Genomic DNA, 23,794 nt, shown 5'->3' on the forward strand with positions numbered 1-23,794 from the left:
ACCTATGGATTTCGATAGATGAGGCTTACTAACCCTGGTAGACCTGGGAATGATTCAGAACGCTACATATTCCCATGTGAGGTGTAACTAGGAGAAATATCTGTATATATGTATATATAAAAAGTATAAAGTATTCTCTATCTATGGTGCTATATTGTGCAGCACATGTAGAAAGAGAAAAATGCCTAAGGTGTCCCTTCCTGCACGAAAGCAATCCTGCTTACAATGCAGGCACCCTTGCACCATGGTGCAAGGGAGTCTGCATTGGCACTAGGCAGCACATTGTGAACCAGCACTGAGAAAAGGCAAGAATGAACCATATTACGTTAAATACTGCACATTCCTGCCCTTTTCCTGTCATGCAGCGCAGAAAGGTAACTCTCTGCGTTGCGTGACATATTGATAAATATGCTGCTAGGGCACTTCACCAGCCATACTTATTTATAGACATTTAGCACTTATGTTACAACACCTGTAGTTGCAATTTGGCTGCAACATTTCTGAATGACTATTACAGCGCTGATCCTTACTTCAATACGCGTAAATGCCAATCTAATAAGTGCTTAGGTATTCTGACAACCACAACCTCATTCCTCCTCAAATCTGCCCCTTATTCCCAGTCCTTTTCCCCAGCTCCTCATCAATGAATCTCATCCGCCTAACCCTCATCTCGCCAGCATTCAGGAAATGGCACTGTTAGCAGTGCTTGATTTGTAAAAGAATAAGGGCCTAATAATTTATGGGATTTTGGCATAGGGCAGTGCAGCAAGACACCTTGGAGCACTGCCCTGCACCAAAGTGAAAAGCCGGGAATGCACTATAGTTAAGCAATATGGTGCATTGCTGTGCTTCCTCCCTGCGCTGGCACCGTTTCGGCAGCGCAGCGTCAACTTAGACACCCAATGTTAAAAGGTGTTTTTCTCTTTCTAAGTGTGCTGCAGAAGGCAGTACACGTGGAAAGAGGAAAAAACGGGGTGAAATAAACATATTTGTCTTTGTTACGCCTCACCTCGAGAGGTGTACAGATTGGTGCTTCCCCAGGTTTATTTCACTTTGGAAATCTGGGGCAGCGTCAAATTTCATGGGTGTTGCATGGGAAACCCCACTGCAATGCCCATGGAATGCCTCTCAGGCGCAGAGTAAGACAATGCAGCAATTTGCGCTGCATTGCCTTGCTCATTATTTATGAGGCTACTCAAAGCCACACAGGGTGGCTTTGCATGGCTTCATAAATCGAAATTAGAGCCCAGCATGTACCAGTTTACGTGGTGCAAAAGTGACACATGGCTCTTGTGAATAAGCCCCTAAGTGCCTGGGCCTAACATTCTGCTAAAAAATGTGCAACCTATGCTACCAAGTGTTAGGGCACCGGATACCAAGGCATTATAGTCTTCATTCCACCTCCTGCCTCTTGCATCCACCACCACACACTCTCAGCCTCTCACTATTACATGTTCTCTTTCATCACCGCTGTCTCCCTAAGTCACCAGTTTTCCGTCTTTCCCTCATTTCTTTCCCCTTTCAGGCCTTTCTCCGGATCAGTCTGATTTTGAAAAAATAAGTGTATAAGTGCCAGTGGGCCCCGCTTGCAAGCCCCGGGTCAAATTAAGCACTGGCTATTAGGCATCCATCTACTTGAGGTCACCCAGAAGTATTTTACTCAGATCTATGCTGTTTTTCAGCCTCGAGTGATGATCTAACTTAATTTACTCACTTGTTCATTCACTAGCATGCAAGATACACTGCAGGTGTGGCATCTGTAAAGGCTCCCAGCCCGCATGTTTGAAGTAACAGGACCTTTCTGCCATGGTGGCACGGAGGATGCATCCTCTTACATATAAGGCGCTGCCTTGAGAGCAGCTGTAAACTCGCAGCTGCCATGAGGGCAGCACATTAGTAAAAGGTGGGGCAGATTTTTGAAGCAGCAGTCTAGTCTTTCACACTGCAGGTGGCACCCAGCCTCCACTTTAAAGGGGGGAGGGGGGCAGAGATCCTCCAGCAGGATGGTGCAGTGAGGGACTGCACTTGCCCGTAGCTGGATATTTATGGGTCCATCTGACGTTCTTTCCACCCTGCCAGTGGGCACGTTGGGCAGGGGAGGCTCTGACTTTTCACCACCTCTTTGTGGCACACAGTCAGTGTGCCTCCTGATGGCCTCTGCTCTCATGTTCATGATACGGAGCAGGTGCAGCGACAAAGAGTTTCCTCATTTGCATGGGGCCAGTACCCCATACAAATGAGGAAACACTCCATTAAGTTAGCACCAGTGCTATATGTGCACCGTCACTATCTGTATTACAGAAGAGGCTGCAAAAGCATATGCAGCTCCTTCTGTAATACCAAAGTGCCCTGGGGGCGCAGAAAGCGGTTGTGGACGCATGTTGTGGGCCCGGGGTATAGTATGTAATACCGCCCCAGATGAATAGACTTAACCAATTTCTGTATTTAAGTTCAGCGAAAGTGAAAGTCTGCAGACTCTAGCTATGAAATCCTACAAAAGACTACGGGCCATATTATCAAGAAAGGGCGATACATTATCAAAAGTGCCCCATGCCACTACTCAGCCTGTTTATACAGACTTAGGGTGAGATAGGAGGTGCGAGCTGCTTTATCACCTTTGTGTGTTTGAGGATGGTAGGATGTAAGGTGTGTGATGCTACGTGCTAACTATAGGGAATGAATGGTGAGAGAAAGGGTGCTCACCTCCATCACTTTGTGCATAGAAGGGGTGGCATGAGAGGAGGGAGAAGCTCCCATGACTTACGCATACACAGTGGAGAGTGGTGAGGCGGGGGTTGTGCACTTCTCGTCTTGTGTGTGCACAGTAAAAGTGAGGGAAGAGGGAGTACCCGCCTTCATCTGTCAGCTCAGTGTAGGGCTTTAGGAGGGAGGCACTCCATTCCTTATTTCTATGTGTCAGAGGATTTTCCGACTTTCTTTTCCTCCCTGTTTCCTCGTTGTGTCTCTTTCCCTCTCTTGTTCTTGGTTAATATCTGATGCAGAAAAATAAGTGTCAGCCCTCAAAAATGGGTGCCAGTGGCCCCCACCGGCTCAAGATAAGCACTGTAAAGGACGGAGATGCCCCCTCCAATTGTCTGCAGAGTGGGGTCTAGAGGATGGTGTTGTACAGAACACTGACACATGGTTTGTGGTTGCTTGTCTCTTTCCTACCTGTAGGCGATGCTGTTGATCTCCTGGTGCATTGCTTGCTGGTCCACATGAGCCCACTGAGCCGTACTCATCAGGAATTCCTTGTTCACACAGTTCCTGAGGTTTTCAGGGATGCGACCTGCAAACCAGAGAGCGGTGTTAGTTACAAGCAAAGATCTTTATGAAACCCATGGCCGAAATCCAGAGGGTGAGTTGTAGCCACGAGTGCAGATGCAGCCCACGAGACCACCGTCTGACAAGCACAGAGTGAGCCTTAGATCCAGGAGAACAATGCAGTGTGCAGTGAGAACTGGGTCTGAACTGATCCAAGTAGTGCTCAGAAAAGCCATGTCTAAGCTTCAGAGAGTGAGACGTTGTGCAAGTAACTTATAAAGGGCCATGTGCAAAAGATGCCTAGAATCCTGAGAGTGGCTTGGGCAGAGGCGACTGACGTGGCGTCTAGCAAGACCTGTCTGTAATCCAGAGAGTGAGACCTAGGGAGAAGTAACTTACAACGTATAGAATGAGGCCCAAGTCTCCAATCTAGAGGGTGAGACTTGTGCACAAGTCACTAACGCATTGACTAAACAGTGGCTAGCAAGATCCACATAACAAACCCGGGGCCAGTCATGGGGTAAAATATGTTATCTACCAACTCATTCAAGTCTGATGAAATAATAAGTAGTGGAAAAGTAAAATCTATTTTTACTGATGGGGAGGCCTTGGAGTTGCGGGTGTAGACGGCACGTGACCATAGGTTATGGGAATGTGGGGTGCCCAGGCATATGTAAGTGCTATGGGTTTAATGTTATTACATGCCTAGTCGGCTAGGGATACTAGTGGAAGCTGGGGAGAGTAGAAACCTAGCGATCGACTTACTCACGCTTGCACGGGGGCACACTGCAATGCAATTTTGAGCTTCACTCACAGGTTTTATAAAGTATAGTACGTAGGCGCTATGGTTTGCAGTATGTTGCACCACATGTGGGCCTGTGCAAAACTTCAGTACACCTACCCTCTAACATGTTTGGATAGCCAAGTGTTTACAGAATGGATAATCAGCCCTGGATGGTTATCCTTATATACTTTTCAGCGATTTTAAATCAGTGAATTCAAGCTGAATCCAGAAAATGCAGCATGACGACTGCCTCCTCTCTAGAAGGAAGAGAGTGTGACGGTATTCGGGCCGGATCCTGGTTGAACACCAAGGAAGCGTAGGGGCTAGTTAAAGCTAAATGGAACGGGGGTGGGTGGGGGCTCAGAGTCATATCAGCCAAGCAAATGTGTAACTGCCCCCTCTGTACAAGTACAGGGAGAAGGCCTTACTCTGGCAGTCTCTGTGCAAAAACACAATTCAGTCTGGAGACAGAAAAGTAACAAACAGAAATGGTGTTTTATCCTTTCGTTTTAGCACAAGACTCGTGGTCCTGTATATTGATCTTTCAATAACAACCTGTTGTGATACAGTGAAACGAAGCTTCTGCCGCAACAACAAGCAGAAATACAACTTTAAAACTGGCATCAAAGATAGCACGAAGAGGAGGGGGTGGATGAGCATCTTGCGGAAAAAGAAACAGAGGCATGGAACAAGAAAAGAGCAGAGGTGGCGACCAGATTCGACAAAACAAGCAATATGCACGGACATTATGCCGGCGCCCTTGCTCTCTGGTGGTTCCAGGCTGAGGCTGTATGCTGGTATCTTTAGCGCTCTCTGCTGGTGGGAAGTTGAAAGTACATTTTGTGTCCTACCTGCTAGTGCTCTTCGGATCTCGGTTGCTGCTGCCTCCCTCATCTCCAGGGATGCCTGCTCGCTGTACCATGCAGTGTGCGGAGTGCAGATCAAATTAGGTGCATCTTTCAGCGGTCCTTGGGTGAAACTAAAGATACAAACGAGATCTAAATTAATACAACTCTGCTCATCAGCAGTCGAGTTCCTACAATAAAACATGCATTGACCATACTATCCATATAATGCCAACGTTTCTTGGGTCATTAGGGAAGATTTGAGAGGTTCTGAGTTAGTTCGCTTTTACAACCCCTCATACAGTGTTCCATGGATATGCCATACTTTATCCCCCTGTGTATAAATTGTGGGGCATATTATCAAGAAACGGCGTTAAAATTATCGCCACTTTAGCGGCAGGAAACTGCCGCAAAAGCGGCGATAATGGGCTTGATAATATGCCCTAGTGAATTCCCATAGAAGCCCATGTTTTAGTGAACATGTGCTTCTATAGGAATTCCCAAGGGTATATTATCAAGCCCATTATAATTTTAACGCCATTCTTGATAATATGCCCCTTTATTATCAGGGGTTATCATGCTGGCTGAAACCTGCCATCTACAAAGAGTTATGGTTTATAAAATAAACCTCAGCCTATTCAACAGATATTATTCTTTGGTCCTGATTGTGAGTTTGTCAGAGTTTTCTGACCCCGGCGAAAAACACCAATACGCGCAGGAGTCAGAATTCCAAGTTACATGGTATTTACCGACCTTGGTAATCACCAGATGGATTAAATACCTCACAGTTCATTACATTTTGGCCTGTCAAACTTGCTGCAATTTAAGGGACAGATTTACAAGGCCCTTGCGACACTCTTGCGCCACCGTTGCATCACTTTTGTGATTCAGCGGCAGCATAAAAAATGTGGACAATTTACAACAGGACACATCTAGTGAGATGCGTCATGTTGTAAAGCCCTGCGTCACATTATACCTGCGTCAGGTATAATGTATGCTGGGTGGGCGTTCCCACGCAAAATGACATGTAGAACTGATGCAGTGAAATCTACAAGATTACACTGCGTCACTCTACGCCTTCACTGCATCCAAATCCCTACGCCTACTCAGACCAGGCGTAAGGAATGACGCGGGGCTTTTTGAATGGGACTCGCCCATCTGTTGTGTTGCATTGCTGGAGTTGCATCACTGTCATGAGCAACTCCAGTAATGCGTCACTTTTGCGGAAACAGATGCGTTAGAATTTCTGACGCATCTGTTAATCCTCGCGCCATGGAGTACTGTCCTGTAAATACAGCACATCCATAGTGGCGCATGGACATTCAGCGCTGACGCAAGGAAACTGGCGGATCTCTGCAGATGCGTCAGTTGTTTGTAAATCTGCCCCAAAGAATTTAACAAAGAAAACCAGTACTGTCGTTACCGAGACAGGGATTTTGGTGCAGTAACCACTAAAACCCACATTATTTCCCAAAAGTTCATAATATGTGCTATTTATCTAATCTGATAAATTCCTAACTCCATGGTATCAGATTTTATTGGGTGTGATGAGTAGCAGCTTCAATCCGACAAATGTGGATTCAGGCCCTTCAACTGTTCATTTAGGCCCCTGTTTATGAGTGTTATTACGGTGGGAGCAGCACCAACAGGAGCAGAAAGAGCTGTTACGAGCTCTGTGGAGAGCTAACATAAGAGGTACAGAATAGCAGTACTGAGCACTACATTAAAAGATGCACTTAGAGCTTTGCAGGAGCTGAACCAAGACCAGCACTGGAAGCTGTAACAGGAACACCATTAGAAAATGCACTACGATGATTGACTGTGGCATTAAGAGTAACCCTGGGCGTAGTTCGCATAGTAGCGCTACGCGTAGCTACGCAAAGTGCACTTCGCACTACGTGAGCTATGTATAGCTACGCGAACTGCGTACTGCCCTGTGCAAAATGATGTTCGCACTGATTGCACAGTCCCGGATGCTTGTCCACAATTGCAATCAGTGCAAACCGCATCTTGCACAGTGCAAATGGTCGTTTTCTGCCACTCTAGTAGATTTCTACTCGAGCGGCAGCCTTCTCAACGCGGACTGGTAGTTTCTAATCGCAAGCGTTCGCGAACATACGTGACCACTCGCAATAAGAAATCTGACCTCCCCGCATTGAGAATCTCGCCGGGAGGTTTATTTTCCACGCTCGCGATCGGCAACTTGATGTTGCTGATCGCGAACGAGGAAAAAGTCTCGCTGGCATGTCATTTTGCTCGCTCGCGGTCGCCAACTTGATGTTGAGAACCGCAAGCAAGCAAAAAATTACCGCTAAGCTACGCGTGTTTGCACTGTGCTACGTGCAATTCGCGTAGTGTGAAGTAGCACAAACTTCGCCGACTACGTGAGCGTAGCGTAGTACTTCGCCCAGGGTTAATTAAGAGCTTGATTAAACATTACATGGAGTGCGGGACTGTGAGCGGCACCAAGAATTGTTCCAAAACTGCACTTAGACCTATGCTACAGGCCAAATCAACTGATTAGTAGGGGGTAAACCAGGAGTTGCATTATGAGCTGCATTGCGAATTGCGCTAAGACTTGTTTTAAGAAATGTTCTAAGAAATGTTGTAATATGCGCATTGTGCAGAAATAAGAGATGTTTTATGAGTTGCACAAAATATTGAGAGCTGCACTAAGAGCTGTATTATGCACTAACAAAATGTTTCTTCCAACTGCAAGCAGTAACTGATGCAAAGGAGCTGCGTTTGCAAGTTTCTATGGAAGTTGCATCAAGAGCACTACAAGAGTTGCAATAAACGCTACAGAAGCGACTGCAGTAAAAACTGCAATCGAAGCGCCACTAAGGTCAACATTAAGAGACGTCCTCCTTTAGAAACCCCATTCAATGCGGTCTTTCAATCTTCTTCCCAGCTCTTACAGTCTCCCACCACGCTTCACGCATCTCCCCTATTCCTAGACTGCTCACCCTTTGGCTCACTGCAGCTTTACCATTGTTTAATGTTTCCTTGTCAGTCTGCAGGTAATCCCTTTTTTAACCATTTCATCATCTCATTATTAATTTGTGACTTTCACCTTCCCCATTGTAATAAATAATTAACCCTTGAAAACACTTAACTCTCTTACCCCTAACTGGTTAGCCATAAACCCTTACCTTTACACCCTTAACCTCTTACTTCTCCCCCTTAACTCCCACCCATTGCCTTTAACCCCGGAACCTAAACATTACTGCCTTACCTTTACACCCATAGCCATTTACCCATGTTCCTTACCCAACCCCCCTTATCATCTTACCTTTAAAGTCTTATCCTCTTACTCCCTTAACTTTACACTCTAAACCCTTGCTTCCTTACCTTCAGTTACCCTCTTATCAATCAATCAATCATGGACATTTATATAGCGCACTACTTAACCAGAGGGTCTCAAGGCGCTTGGGGGGGGGTGCTGCTACTGCTCGAAAAGCCAGGTCTTGAGCTTCTTCCTGAAGGAAAGGTGGTCTTGGGTCAGGCGCAGGTCGGTCGGGAGGGAGTTCCAGGTCTTGGCGGCCAGGTGGGAGAAGGACCTTCCTCCTGTTGTCGATCTTCGGATGCGGGGGACGGCGGCGAGGGCGTGACTGGCTGATCGGAGGTGGCGTTTGGGAGCGTAGAAGTTGATGCGGTTGTTGAGGTAGCTCGGGCCTTGGTCGTGTAGGGCTTTGTGTGCGTGGGTGAGGAGACGGAAGGTGATTCTCTTGTTGACGGGGAGCCAGTGCAGGTCTCTCAGATGTCCAGAGATGTGGCTGCGTCGGGGGATGTCGAGGATGAGTCTGGCTGAGGCGTTCTGGATCCGCTGGAGTCTCTTCTGGAGCTTGGCGGTGGTTCCGGCGTAGAGGGCGTTGCCGTAGTCCAGTCGGCTGGTGACGAGGGCCTGGGTGACCGTCTTCCTGGTCTCGGTGGGGATCCACCGGAAGATCTTTCGTAGCATGCGCAGGATGTTGAAGCATGACGAGGAGACGGCGTTGACTTGTCTGGTCATGGAGAGGGAGGAGTCCAGGATGAAGCCCAGGTTGCGTGCATGGTCTGTCGGTGTGGGTGCGGAGCCCAGGGCGGGGGGCCACCAGGAGTCGTCCCAGGCGCAGGGCGAGGAGCCCAGGATGAGGACTTCCGTCTTGTCTGAGTTGAGTTTCAAGCGGCTGGTCGTCATCCATTCGGCTACAGCTTTCATCCCTTCGTGAAGGTTGGCTCTGGAAGCGGCGGGGTCGTTGGTCAGTGAGAGGATCAGCTGGGTGTCATCGGCGTAGGAGATGATGTTCAGGTTGTGTTGGCGTGCGATGGGCGTGAGGGGGCTCATGTAGACGTTGAAGAGGGTGGGGCTCAGCGAGGATCCTTGAGGGACGCCGCAGATGACTTCGGTGGCCTCTGACTTGTACGGTGGTAGACGGACTCTCTGTGTTCTTCCGTCGAGGAAGGAGACGATCCATTCCAGTGCCTTCTCTTGAATTCCGACGTTGCTGAGGCGTTGCACTAGGGTGCGGTGGCAGACAGTGTCGAATGCAGTGTCAGCTGTTTGCGCTTTACAAAATGCTTAACATAACATAACATAACATGCAGCGGAGAGGTCTAGGAGGATGAGGGCCGCTGTTTCTCCGTTGTCCATCAGGGCTCGGATGTCATCGGTGGCTGCGATCAGGGCGGTCTCGGTGCTGTGGTTGGCTCGGAAGCCAGACTGTGACGGGTCGAGGGATCCATTCGTCTCGAGGAAGGCGGCCAGCTGTTTGTTGACGGTCTTCTCGATGACTTTGGCTGGAAACGGGAGGAGCGAGATGGGGCGGTAGTTCTTGAGTTCGGTGGGGTCCGCTGTTGGTTTCTTTAGTAGAGCGATGAGTTCGGCGTGCTTCCAGCTCTCCGGGAAGGTGGCGGTGTCGAAGGAGGTGTTGATGATGTCCCGCAGGTGGGGTGCGATGACAGTGTCGGGCTTGTTGAAGACGTGGTGAGGGCAGGGGTCGGTCGGCGATCCGGAGTGGATGGAGTTCATCATGCGGACGGTGTCATCGGTGCTGATCGGAGTCCAGGCGCGGAGGGTGGTGGTGGGTGGCGTTGCTGCGGTCGTTGTGTGCGATGGTTGACTGCTGAAGCTGTTGTGTATGTCCGCGATCTTGTTGTGGAAGTAGGAGGCGAGGGAGTTGCAGAGGTCTTGCGATGGGGTGATGTCGTTGTTTCCTGCGTTGGGGTTGGAGAGCTCTTTCACGATGTTGAAGAGTTCCTTGCAGTTGTGTGCGTTGTTGTCCAGTCTGTCCTTGAATGCAGTTTTCTTGGTGGCGCGGATCAGTTGGTGGTGCTTCCGGGTGGCAAGCTTGAGGGTGGTCATGTTGTCCGGTGTTGGTTCCCTTTTCCAGACTTTCTCGAGGGCTCGGCAGTTCTTCTTGGAGCTCTTGAGTTCGTCGGTGAACCATGGGGCTTTCTTGCTGCCGGGTCTGCTGGGCGGGGTCCTCAAAGGGGCGAGTTCGTCCGCGCAGTTGCTGATCCCCTTCGTGAGGTTGTCGGCGGCCTGGCTGGGGTTCGCTGAGCTGGCGGGAGGGTGCTGCCTCAGGGAGGCGGCGAGCTGGTCGGCTGTGATTTTGTTCCAGCTTCTTCGGGCAACCTGTTGCTGGTGGTGGTGGGTCGTCGTTCTTCTGAAGGTGAAGTGGACGCAGCTGTGGTCCGTCCAGTGGAGTCCTGTGGCGTGGCTGAAGGCGATGTCTTTGCTTGATGAGAAGACGGCGTCGAGTGTGTGTCCGGCGAGGTGGGTGGGGGTGGTCACCAGTTGCTTGAGTCCCAGGTTTGCGAGGTTTTCCAGCACGGTGGTGGTGTTGCGGTCGTCGTTGTTCTCCAGGTGGAAGTTCCCTTCCCCCAAATCCTTTACCTCTTAACCCCCATATCCTAACCTCTTCTAGTAATCCAATACCTTACATCTCTTACACTAACTCCATTACCCTTACTCTTAACCCCTTCCCATGAACCTCTTTACTTTACACCAATACCTACTTGCACTTACCACCTTACACCATTTAACAGCTTAACCTGATCTCTAGGCCCTTACTATTACACATAAATCCTTACTTTTAAACCTTTACCCATAAACCCTTACCCTTAACGTGACCCTATAAAATACTATCCATAAGGTTTTACTTATGCATTTTCTCACTGTATTACTTACTTAGAATTGCTAACAATTAAATGGTTTACGGTGAAATTATGGTCCACACGGAAATACTCACGACCAAATGAATTGACAATTAAATGGATGCAGGCAAATTGCATGTTCCCTTCCCTCCTGGTCCTCTCTCCTCCACACAGCTTACCTGAAAGGCTCTGATTCATGGACATCAAGGGCCGCCCCTCGGATCCTGCCCTCCTTCAAGGCTTGAGCCAGGGCTTTTTCATCCACAAGCCCCCCGCAGGCAGTATTCACTAGGAACGCTCCTTGCCTCATCTATAGGGAAGGAAGAGAGCACCTTTAGGACACCGTGGGCAACCGTTCTAGGATGGCGGGTGAAAGAGAGGCACCACGCGAGCTGTAGGGCAGCCATAATTCAATTGTAGAGGGACCCTCACCCCCAGGATCCCTGTGCCACTGCACCTGGTGCCCCAATGATACACCCCTGGGGAAATCCCTTTTACAATTAATGTATACGCATGCTTTTAGTCCATAATTCTCACTGAAAATATTGTGCAGTAAATATATGTTAAATATGACTTGTAAATGGATACATACCGCCCACTGTGTGCCCAATATAATCTGCTATCAATGTGTAAAAACTGTGAATATAAAATTCAGGGGCTTGCCCCACACACTGCCGCGAGATGGACAGTCATCCTAACTGTCCAGACATCTAACACAGCCTAGAGGGACTGGGTGTGTTTAAGAGCCAAACAAATTGTGATACATATTGTTTAAGGCCCCGCCGTGATATTATTCTGCCTGATATAAATCGACGGATAACAATGCCTATTACACTGTATGAAGAAGGACAACTATTTCCTTGACACAAGAGACACATTTTAGTTCCCGTCTAGAGAATATTATTTATAAGTGATTGGGCTAGCAATTTTATGATTTTTTAAAATATTTCTGCAAGTACCTCGCCTCAACGTCTATGAACTGTTTATTGTAAGAATCTGTTTTTCAGCACTTTTGTTTCCTGGAGGTCACGTTCTATCTTGAGTGGCATCTCATCACTAAGCTGCATGCCTGCAGCACAAATGGCACACACCGCTGTCAGTATTTGGAATTAGTCAGTAGAGGTTTCTAAAGCAGACGCTACTAGTAAAGAATGCGCCAAAACCACAAAAATTGCATTGGAAAAAATGTAATGACTTCCACCAAGTGCCACCCTTCACTTCCGGTGTAACCATACCTTTCCTTTCGAGCAAAAGAGCTTCCAGCTCAACCGGGTGACCTTTCACTTCCCATGGAACCACCCTTTATCCTACCAGGAAAATGACTGCTTCCAGCACAGCCTGATGACCTTTCACTTCTGGTGTAAATTACCCCTTCTCATTCAGGCAAGCGTTTGCTTCCAGCTCAGCACTGTAACTTTTTACTTCCAGCGTAACCATACCTTTTCCTTTCCGGGCAAGCATCTGCTCCCAGTCTTCCAGTGTAACTATTCATTTCATTCCGGTAAAGCATTCACTTCCAGACCGTGACTGGAATGGTATCGTGGGTAACCCGCCCCCCCTTCCTTGCTAGGTGACCCAGACAATAGTCCACTAGCTTCTGCGGGGCAACAGACTCCTGCTCTGCATTTGATTGTTTAATTCTGGTTCAACCCTTAGGGCCATTGCGGAACCCTGCCAGTACCCCCTGGATCCTGATTGTCACTGGCTTCCAGCCTGCTCCCCTCTGGCAACAAACCCAGTAAGTATACTATGCCTCTGCGACGGACATTCCCAGGTGTACCCAATCCCCACACCTCACCTTCCCTGAGGGTGGGTCTCCTCTGATGAATCCCAGGAGAAAAGAGGGTTCCTTGCCAAGCACCTTCCGTAGACTACCCTCCATCCCCAAGGCCTAGTTCCTCAAGTTAAGCGCACAGCTGGGGTGGACACAGAGTCCCACACCACTGACCAGTACTTCCTTACACTTATCCTTCTCATCCCCTGCCCAGTCTGGGCTCTGCTCCCTATGGGTGGCCTCCTCTAAGGCCCATGCTCCAGCCATATCCCTACCCCTTCGGAAAGGAGGGCCGACCCAAGGGGCATATCTTTTGCACAAATACTTAGGTTTACATTTTAGTACCTTTGTTTTAAATATCCACTTAAAATATGTAGTAATGTTTCTCTCCAGTACAGGACTGATGTTAATAGGTTGTTATGAGGTTGCTTTCCACATTCTAAGTTGGACTGCATTATGTTTTCCAAAGGTTAGTTCCAGAAAACAGAGACAATGTTCAGAGACGTTATATCTAACATTACATTACAAAGAGCATTTTTCCAGCTAAAAGTTTCCCTGTTTTTACTTCACAAAAATAATGGAATGGAGGTGCACACAACTATTCATCTCTCCCTTGTTGCCTGAGCAACTTAGGTCATGTAACTTAATTGACGCCCGGTTCCTACCACACAGGAGGCAAATTCACAAACATGTAACACAACGCAGTGCAGCAACCAAACCTGCTGTGCTGCTCTGTGTCAAAAAGAGAGAGCAGACCGCCATCATATCTATTAGTAGTAGTATTTTATTGATTGATTATTTAAAATCATTACAAAAATAATTGCGAAATTATGGACATTTCAATTAAGATACCTCATTAAAATGGATTTTAAATAACAGTAAACCTTTAAAATTATACACATATCTATTAGAAAGGGTACGGTTTCTCCCTTCCCCTATACAGGAGCACTTTTGGGTACCTTGAGCTATGCACTAAAGCACAAGTGTGCGTGTATTATGTCTACCATAGGTTTTGTACTGGACGAGTACCCTTCCAGTACAAAATATTATGCTCAGGCATAGTTTAATACTTTTCTAATTTTATATGTGTGCTGAATAGTACAACAGACATTCATCAATGGAAACGTTTGGAGCAAATAAAGTTTCCAAAGTTATGTCTACCTCTAGGAGGAGCATTTTTTTAAGCAAATCCCCGTCTACTAAAGTTAGTAGAAAGTGATTTGCATCAACATCCATGGGTGGTTGCATGGGAACGACCATGTACCACCCTTGGTATGTCCTCTTAATGAAAAGTAATGTGAAGTAGCACGTACCTCTACTTTGCGTTACTTTTGGGCTATTTTCCAGTACAATAGCTCGACTTCTGATGGGTATTAGCAGAACAAAAACTATGTATCTGCTCTATTAGGTTGTTAAAGGTCTTGTTTATGACTTGTGCTTTCAGTATTTGAATATATTGAAACAGCACAGACCTCTCTAGACACTACACTTGATTTGCTGTCCCCCCACCCACTCACTCTCCACAGACACACAAAACTCATACTGTCACTCGCTGATTCACTCATTCAGTCACTCACATTTCATAAAGCTCTGAGCTTCTTTTACTAAGACCCCATCAATACCCCTCTCCTCCACAGACAAGCTGCCCCCACTCAGACTCATTCACTCTCTCCAGCAACAGTAGATCCTGACATCTTAAAGCAAGATTGTCAGGTGCCGTGCACTGTATCCTTCCATGTGTCTTGATGACGTTCAAATGCAAACCCATGCTCTTGTTGGGCCAAGAGCACAGAGGCGCCTCTTTTGAAGCCATTTATGCATCCTAGGGTGACCCTTACATGGGCAGCCTAGTCCATGTCATCTTAGACTAGATGCATGTCAGGGCATGAGCTCAGCATCCTGAGAAGCAGTCCTCTTTGAATCCCGTAGTACAGCCGTCTAAGAAGTTAGAAAACAAAGAGATGTGAAGGAAAGTCTACTTATCTGACCATGGTTTTACTCCCACTATCTCCTTCTGCTTGTGAGCCCCAATATCTTTCAAACTGCACTTATTGTTTACCTTTTTGAAACATAACATGCTAGGCAGACCCACTGATATCTCCATGAGCACATTAATAAAACAATTGTCCTGTGGGACTCATTTATTGTGGGAACCTCATGTGTTTATTGGAGACTACCCTGAACTGTTTAAACGTATTTATCAAAGCACCGAACTGTTCGAGAACCAATCCCTGTGCAGTGGAATCTAATCCATCTCATTGCATTGCATTCCCTCTCGACACAGGAATGCGATACAGTGCGATGGGTTAGTTCCATTGTTGAGGGGCCATTCAGTTAGGGCCTTATTATGACTTTGGAAGTCCTGGAGGGGGCCAGCGTCGCGCTCCATGAGTGCCAAAGCCAGATTACGAGTTTCCTCGTTGTCTGGCGGGCGGGCAGCGCGGCAGTCCCATCACAGGGCATATTAAAAATGCACTGCAATGGAAGTGCTTGAGGCCATTCCTGCCTGGTATGGACTGTGCAGTCCATGCCGTACAGGAAAAGGGGTGCTTGCAGACAGGGGGGGACACACAACATATACCCCCGCATGCATCCCTGTTCACAGGGGCAACAGGGGGCACTACAGGGGCAGGCACCGCCAAGCACATTGCTTTCATAGACTGCCCCAAGACTGCCAGGTATCATGGATCCCTGCAGTTGAAGCAGTTCCAAAATGGGCCGACGGCTGTAGTCGTAATATGGCGGTCTGACCGCTGGTGCGGCGGTTCCCGACCGCAACCACACCTTCACCATGGGTTCGGCGGTCCATAATCTGGACCTTAGTCTCTTTACACGGGAATGCAATACAGTGAGATGGATTAAACATCATCACTTCAGTTTTTGAGGTTCAGATACATCTCAGAACAATTCATAAACAAAAATTACCACAATATCATGTGCATAACATTACATGACCTTAATTTACCTCCTAACAATGAGGCAGAGAAAACAATCTGTGCAGGGCAGGCCATGAACAACGCAATACCCAATCTTGTCAAAAAAGGGAACGTTCTTTGGAATACACATCCATACACATAGCACAGTAAACGATCCTAGCAGGATTTGACTCATTTTACTTTCACGTAAACCATAATGAACCATTACATAAGAAGTCATTTAACAAAGCTCTACTAACTATATACAACGAATCACAAGTTGACGGGCATGCACAATAGTTTGATGAAAATACCAGAACCTTTAAGAAAAGGGCACCAGAACAGGAAAGTGTTACTATATTATACTAATTGCAGGAGGGCCCACACAAATGCTGTTAACATGACATAACAAAACCTAAAACAACACAACACTTTAAGATCTAGAATAGGTGGAGCGCCCTCTCAGTTTTTCAAGTATTTTATTGATTTTTTCAAAATGTAAATGTAAATGTAGTATACTTGTAAAGCGCACAGCTGCCCCAGCAACGGGGCGTCCCGGCGCTGTATAACTCTGGGGAACCCGTCCTGGCTTTCCCTGTGGGATGATCCCTTGCTGGGAGTCCCCAAGGTGGACCCAGGCATCCCCGGAATTGGTGGGGCCGTTGTGGAGATTAGGCAAGCTAATGCCCAGAGTTGCCGAGTGGAACCCCTGATTAGAGTAAGCACCGAAGCGAGAATTATCAAGTCCGCTGACCAAGATCCACGACCCTGCCACGTCGGGAATTGAACCCTGGTCCCAGGCTGACTTCTGCTCTCGGGCCTGCCGCCTCTAACCAGTGAGCCACACTACTCCACTAAGAAAAGAAATCCAAAAGAAATATATTCAGTGGTCAAATAGAATAATTATATAATTTGAGTATATATACAATGTGACATTACTACTTTACTATTTCAAAAACTACATGAGACCAACATTTCTTCAAGTGTTAACCTTACTAATATATATATCAAAGGGAAATTCTTTACATTGTTTAGCAGTGCCAAATGATATTATCTTAGGTTTAAAACCACCACTTTGGAATATGCACCCTCTTTTTCTCCATTCTTTTCAAAATAATATGTTTTCAGATGGTGATTTAAAAAAACTGATTGTTCGGTAGAAATCTCTGATTATTCGTGCATCACAAGAATATTTGTAGCTCTTTACCACTTCTTTTGCAAGCACACCTGATAATATTTCCTCACCAGAAGATAACGTGTGGTCTGGTTTTGTCTGCCAGCTTCATTTAAAGCCCCAAGTTGCATGCTCCAATAAATGAAAGACATCCAACCAAAGTACGGTGTAGAAAACAGTCTCAGGTGCGCATCATATCCAAATAGCTACTTGACATTAGCTCAACGCTCATTCTTCTAAAAACACTTGGGCGATTAATGCTCATCCACCTCACTAATTGCCTATCATCATAACTTACCAAATCAACTTCAATCTGTTTTTGGCCAATTCTGTTAAACCGAGATGGTGATCGCACAAGCATCTGTGTCCACCACCACCTCACATCTCATCCTCCTTAACCTCTCTCTAGCTTTTGGAACAGTGGACATCACACCATCCTTGCCACCTACTTAAGGCATTGTTGGCACAGAGTTAAAATGGAGTACCTTTCAAACTGCTGTTTCACCGCCTCTTGATGTTTATCACTGCCCTAATTCCCTCCCTACCATTTGCCAACAACAGGTCCCTATGACTCTCCTATTCTCGTTGTGCACCGTGAACCATATTATTTTGTGCATTCTCTTTTTAATTCCTTAATAATGACACACAGATCTTTTTCTCTGTATCCCCCACCTCCAAAAGAAAACCTTGGATTGCTTGCAGCAATTAAACACTGAACAGATTAAAATCAAAATTCTTGTCTCCTCCGATCCCGCAACGTAGCACTGCTCAACTCCCTACTATATTTTTAATTTCCCATAAGGCCCGCATACTCTGTGCACAATGGTTGACCTAATTCACACAAGTCCATCTAACCTTCTTTGCCAAACCTCCCAGATTCAAATTTCTTAGCACCTCCTTTTCATGAAAGTAAACGACAAGGAAGGCTCTTGTGACACTAGGGTAGCGGATCTGCCACAGCACTTCATTGTTCATTCGCTCCATAAACAAGCCCAAGCCAAACTAGAGGACCCTTTGCCAACACAGGGCCCACCATGCTTAATTTGTGCACCGTGCTCCACCCACTGTCCCAGCCACCGCTGCCAATGACAGAACCCATACTACTACTATACTGTTTGCAGCACTACTGCTAGAAGGGCTTTTTAAAGAGAAAATACAAATATTATTGTACATGACAATTATTTCTAAAATAGGAGTAAATACTTGCTTAAGTGTCCATGCCAAAGGACTCAAACAATACATTCACAAATGCTGCCTCTGCCATGGTGAATTTGTGTGACACTGTTTTTCTACAAAAGGTATTTGTCTATGAACTCCATGAAAATGACGACTATGTGAACTTGATTTGATTTTTTATAGAGTTAACGTAAGTTAAACAACATAAGAGAACTGAAAATAAACGAATAAGCAAGAAAATCTGAGAGAGACAAAAAATTGCATTTTTACAAACATAAATCGATCAGATAGCACGACAGGTCATCAAATGCATCTTTTTGATACCGTCATTTACTCCTTTCACAGGGACAACAACCTTCTCTCCATGGTGGCAGGATGATGCAGTTGGTAGCACATACCGCACCTTAGAACCCTCATATCACCAAGCAGCGAGCATCATACATTGGCGATATCTTGCGACACCTCCCCAGTTACCTCCGCTCGCTCCTTGTGGCAAGTCTTGCCGCAACGGCTTCCAGATATCTTTAGGGTGGGAGGTGGACCGCAATAGTGACACAGATGTGTCCATTTTGTCATTACAAAATGTGAGGTCGGTAAGCCAACCTTTAATCGTAAGTGCACATTTAAAGTTCCACAGCAAAGCAACCCTCCTTTTTGCAATAAGGAACGCAATAGCTGCATGGATTTGTTTTGTTGCAGGCATGTGACCCAGCCAGAAGGAGTAGGCACGGAAACACAGCATGCGGCAGGCTGATTGTTTTTTCAGCTCCACAAATATTTGAGTCCAGTAGTTCGTAAAGTTGGGGCCATGCCAAGCCAAGTGTATCAAGTCAGCTCTACTTCCCCCACATATAGAGCACTTATTGTCCCCTTTGAGCCCTAATCTCGTAAGAGCAGCAAGTGTGTAATACATCTGGCAAAGGACCTGGAAGTGCAATAACCTGAGCTTAGTGTTCAATGTTAGGCTTTTGGTCTGCGTGGAGCAAAAAACACACTTCTCCTCTGTGGTATTCTCACTAATCCCAAATTCCCATAGTCTACGGTATTGATCACCTTGCTATAATCTCCGTATATCAGAAAAACCCACCTACACCCCCTTGCTTGCATAATTCGGAACAGGGAGCCTCATTTATGAGGCCGTGCGTCACTTTTACGCCGCTGGTGCGTCACTTTTTGTGACGCACCAGCAGTGTAAAAAATGTGTCTTGTTGCACCAAATTTACAAAGTGACGCATCTAGGTAGATGCGTCACTTTTTAAAGACGGCTGTAATGCCCAGAAACCGGTCCCCGGAAGCTTGTTTCCTTTCCAGTGAAGAATTGGCTTGGTAGTTTGGTCTGCCCTGTTCCCATGATGCCCTGGGCCAGGGACAGACTAATTTGCATATAGCCAGGTTCTGAACTGGGATGGTGCAGTGAGCTAAAAAACGGTGATGGATCAAGCCCTGATCTGTTGACTGGGTAGGAGTGTTCTGATTAACTCAGATACTCTGTCCATCACCACCCCCTTTTTGAAATTATTTTGGCCACCATGAGTGTGGAAGGGTATGCTCAGACATGAGTCCCTTGCTCATTGCACCATCAGGATTCAAGCAAGCCGGGCCGAAGACGGCTGTAATGCCAGAAACCGGTCCCCGGAAGCTTGTTTCCTTTCCAGTGAAGAATTGGCTTGGTAGTTTGGTCTGCCCTGTTCCCATGATGCCCTGGGCCAGGGACAAACTAATTTGCATATAGCCAGGTTCTGAACTGGGATGGTGCAGTGAGCTAAAAAACAGTGATGGATCAAGCCCTGATCTGTTGACTGGGTAGGAGTGTTCTGATTAACTCAGATACTCTGTCCATCACCACCCCCTTTTTGAAAATATTTTGGCCACCATGAGTGTGGAAGGGTATGCTCAGACATGAGTCCCTTGCTCATTGCACCATCAGGATTCAAGCAAGCCGGGCCGAAGACGGCTGTAATGCCAGAAACCGGTCCCCGGAAGCTTGTTTCCTTTCCAGTGAAGAATTGGCTTGGTAGTTTGGTCTGCCCTGTTCCCATGATGCCCTGGGCCAGGGACAGACTAATTTGCATATAGCCAGGTTCTGAACTGGGATGGTGCAGTGAGCTAAAAAAACGGTGATGGATCAAGCCCTGATCTGTTGACTGGGTAGGAGTGTTCTGATTAACTCAGATACTCTGTCCATCACCACCCCCTTTTTGAAATTATTTTGGCCACCATGAGTGTGGAATTGTATGCTCAGACATGAGTCCCTTGCTCATTGCACCATCAGGATTCAAGCAAGCCGGGCCGAAGACGGCTGTAATGCCAGAAACCGGTCCCCGGAAGCTTGTTTCCTTTCCAGTGAAGAATTGGCTTGGTAGTTTGGTCTGCCCTGTTCCCATGATGCCCTGGGCCAGGGACAGACTAATTTGCATATAGCCAGGTTCTGAACTGGGATGGTGCAGTGAGCTAAAAAAACGGTGATGGATCAAGCCCTGATCTGTTGACTGGGTAGGAGTGTTCTGATTAACTCAGATACTCTGTCCATCACCACCCCCTTTTTGAAATTATTTTGGCCACCATGAGTGTGGAAGGGTATGCTCAGACATGAGTCCCTTGCTCATTGCACCATCAGGATTCAAGCAAGCCGGGCGGAAGACGGCTGTAATGCCAGAAACCGGTCCCCGGAAGCTTGTTTCCTTTCCAGTGAAGAATTGGCTTGGTAGTTTGGTCTGCCCTGTTCCCATGATGCCCTGGGCCAGGGACAGACTAATTTGCATATAGCCAGGTTCTGAACTGGGATGGTGCAGTGAGCTAAAAAACGGTGATGGATCAAGCCCTGATCTGTTGACTGGGTAGGAGTGTTCTGATTAACTCAGATGCTCTGTCCATCACCACCCCCTTTTTGAAATTACTTTTTAAACCCCTGCGCTACATTATACCTGCACCAGGTATAATGTATGCAGGAGGGCGTTCTGACGCAAGAAAAGGTCATAGAAGTGACGCAGTGAAATCTATAAGATTTCACCGCGCCACTTCTAGGATGCAAATGCGTCAATTTCTTACGCCTGCCTCACAGTAGGCGTAAGACTGGCGCAGGCCCTTTCACATGAGGCTTGCCCCATGTGAAAGGACACATTGCTGGAGTTGCGTCACTTTTGTGACACACTCCAGCAATGCGTCACTTTTGCGCCATGCAGATACGTCAGAAATACTAACATATCTGTAACTCCTTGCGCAATGATGCATCATATTGTAAATATGACGCATAATTGGTGTCGCAAGGAGGGCACGATGAAAAGTGACGCATCGCTGTTTTGACGCAGCGATGCGTCACTTTTCATAAATGAGGCCCGGGATGTTTAGCGGCTCAGGATCACTGGGGTACCAGACTGGGTCTGTATTGAAAATATGGAGTAGCCTGAAATATAGTAATAGGTCCAGGCTAGATATTTCACCACTGTTTTGGAAGTCTTACATGGTTTTAAAAGCAGTACAACTGAACCAGGTGCAGGATTCCAAGCTTCTCTAATATGGCCACAGCCTTCAGTTCGAATGTAACCTGAATCAAAGGATTGCATTTAATAGGAATCCAGGGGGAGCAGACTGTTTCAAGACCATATCTGTTCACCATTCCATGCCATAACCATATAGTGCAGTCTACCGCGTTCAAGTGACCCGTGGGTCTGGTGTGCTGACCTAACAGTCTAGTGGCTAATGGGACTGAGGCTGAGATCTCTTCTCCACCTGTATGTGGGGCATTCCTGTGATGTTCACGCGCCAATAAATTATGTGTTGCACCTGAGCAACCAAGTAATAAAGGCAATATCAGGTACTGACAACCCCCTTTTCATATATCAGTGTTAGTGTCTCTTTAGTCCACTCAAGGTTGCTTACCTGCCCAAATCGGGCACACAAGTACAGATCTGAACTGCCCAAGATGCGCTGCCGGCAATGGAGCCGGAATATTGCAGAAGAGATGCAGCCACTGAGGCAGGACTAGCAATTTAATAAGTGCTACTCTGCCAGTAAAGGAGAGTGACAAGGTAAAGTGCCTGCCTACCTGCTCCTGTAGTTTAGTATACAAGACCCCATAATTCTCTCTGACCACAGGATCTTGATCTCTATGATGTTTGATTCCAAAGAGTGCCCTGCCCCCCCCCCCCCCCCATCGGGACACCCCCCTGAGCAGAAGGATCTCCCTAATGAGTGGGGATATGTTAATGTCAGGGCAGGGGACATTTCATCTATATCCCCTCTCTCCCTGGCGAGGTGGGGGAGCAACTTATCAGAGTGAAGACAGGCCCCACTGAGACAACTTGCCATCTGGGGCCAGCAGCCACAGGGGCGTCTGCCTGCGGCAGATAAGCCTATCAGCTGTGGATAATGAAACCAAGGTTTCTACTCTTTCCCATGCAGTCTCACTTATCAGCGTGGTGTTATTTGACGTGTTGTGTCACCTTGGCAGGATCTGCAAAGATTCTTATCGATCCGTTCAGAGCCATTTTTGTTCTGGCCGGATAGAGCACTGCATATTGATCTTGGTTTCCCATTAACAACCTCTTAACTGAGAGAAAAGAACGCCTAGTCTGCTGGGTGCTCTGGTAAAAAGGTGATCTTCCTTAATATTTTAGGTCAATATTTTCTCTGGCTTTGCGTAACATATCACCTCTCTATAGTTTAGTAGATAAGCTATAATGGGTCGGCGACTCACCCCTGGTGGCGGTCTGGGTCCCAGGATGCAGTGAGCCCTCTCAACCATGAGAAAATCAAAGGCAGTTTCCCTATTGAGGGGATCTGTAAGCAATGTCTCAACAAAATGGACGAAATGTTTAATGCAGTAGATTCTGACACTTCTCGTTTTTCTCCAATGCCATCTAAACTCGCTTCTCCAGATAAGTAAGCCTTTATCCTATGTGATAATCCAATCTTTAAGATCAGACACCCTGAAGTGTGCCATATCTAAGTGGCTTGCTTGTCCATGCTGTCCTTCAGCTGATCCATCCGGATGGAAATATTATCAAGCTTGTCATCTATGGCAACCACCTTGCTATTCATCTTGAGCAGAAGCTGCCCCAGGTTGCCACCTGCAGGTGCTGTCTAAGAGGAAGGAGGGCATGAGTATTAAATCTATGGTTCTTATTGCCTTGCCCTGGAGGTCCTTTTGGTGTTGATAAGCAGTTTGGTCTGCTTTGGGTCAGCCTTTCCCATACTGGCACAGCACAGGGCCTCTAAAGTGATCTCCCAGCGTGCAAAGGATATACATTTAGCAGCAAAGGATGTAACCCATATGGGCCTATTAACATCAGGTGAACAGTGACATCATTTAGTGTCACTAGAAATCCTGTCTTTAGGCCTGTCTTTGATCATCAAAAGACATGCCACCGCAGCCATGAGACAAACAGTATTCATGGAGTTGGCCCAAGGCACTGCAAGCAGTATATTGTCTCTCAATTGCCTGTAGTCACATACCTGATCCAAGCGGCCAAACGTTATGCAACATATTTGCTGAAGGCCGGCATCCCTTTCGCTGCTGGCCCCAGCTGCTATGTTGTCTCAGTGGGGCCAGTCTTAAGTCCGTTAATTTCCTCCTCCACCTCACCAGGGAGAGGGAGGTGTCATGTCCACCGCCGAAGTCCGTAGCAACCCTCTTCCACGTGTCATCTTGGGCAGCTGCCACACTGACACAATAGTGAAAACACGGACAGACCCCAGGTTCACCAGCAGCCCCTGTCAATGCCA

The 23,794-nt window shown here is 47.0% G+C and overlaps 1 protein-coding gene across 1 annotated transcript in view; it reads right to left on the minus strand.

Annotated features, from left to right (window-relative positions):
- The window catches only part of CTBP2 (C-terminal binding protein 2), a 135,457-nt gene that overhangs the window by 29,058 nt on the left and 82,605 nt on the right, over positions 1-23,794 (minus strand). Inside the window, exons 6-8 of the mRNA XM_078644032.1 lie at positions 11,211-11,341; positions 4,900-5,027; positions 3,172-3,289 (exon numbers count right to left, since the gene is read on the minus strand). Coding sequence (XP_078500158.1) covers positions 3,172-3,289; positions 4,900-5,027; positions 11,211-11,341 — 377 coding nt within the window. The remainder of the gene's footprint in view (positions 1-3,171; positions 3,290-4,899; positions 5,028-11,210; positions 11,342-23,794) is intronic.

Source organism: Lissotriton helveticus, chromosome 5_1 (assembly GCF_964261635.1).
Source record: "Lissotriton helveticus chromosome 5_1, aLisHel1.1, whole genome shotgun sequence".
NCBI lineage: Eukaryota > Metazoa > Chordata > Amphibia > Caudata > Salamandridae > Lissotriton > Lissotriton helveticus.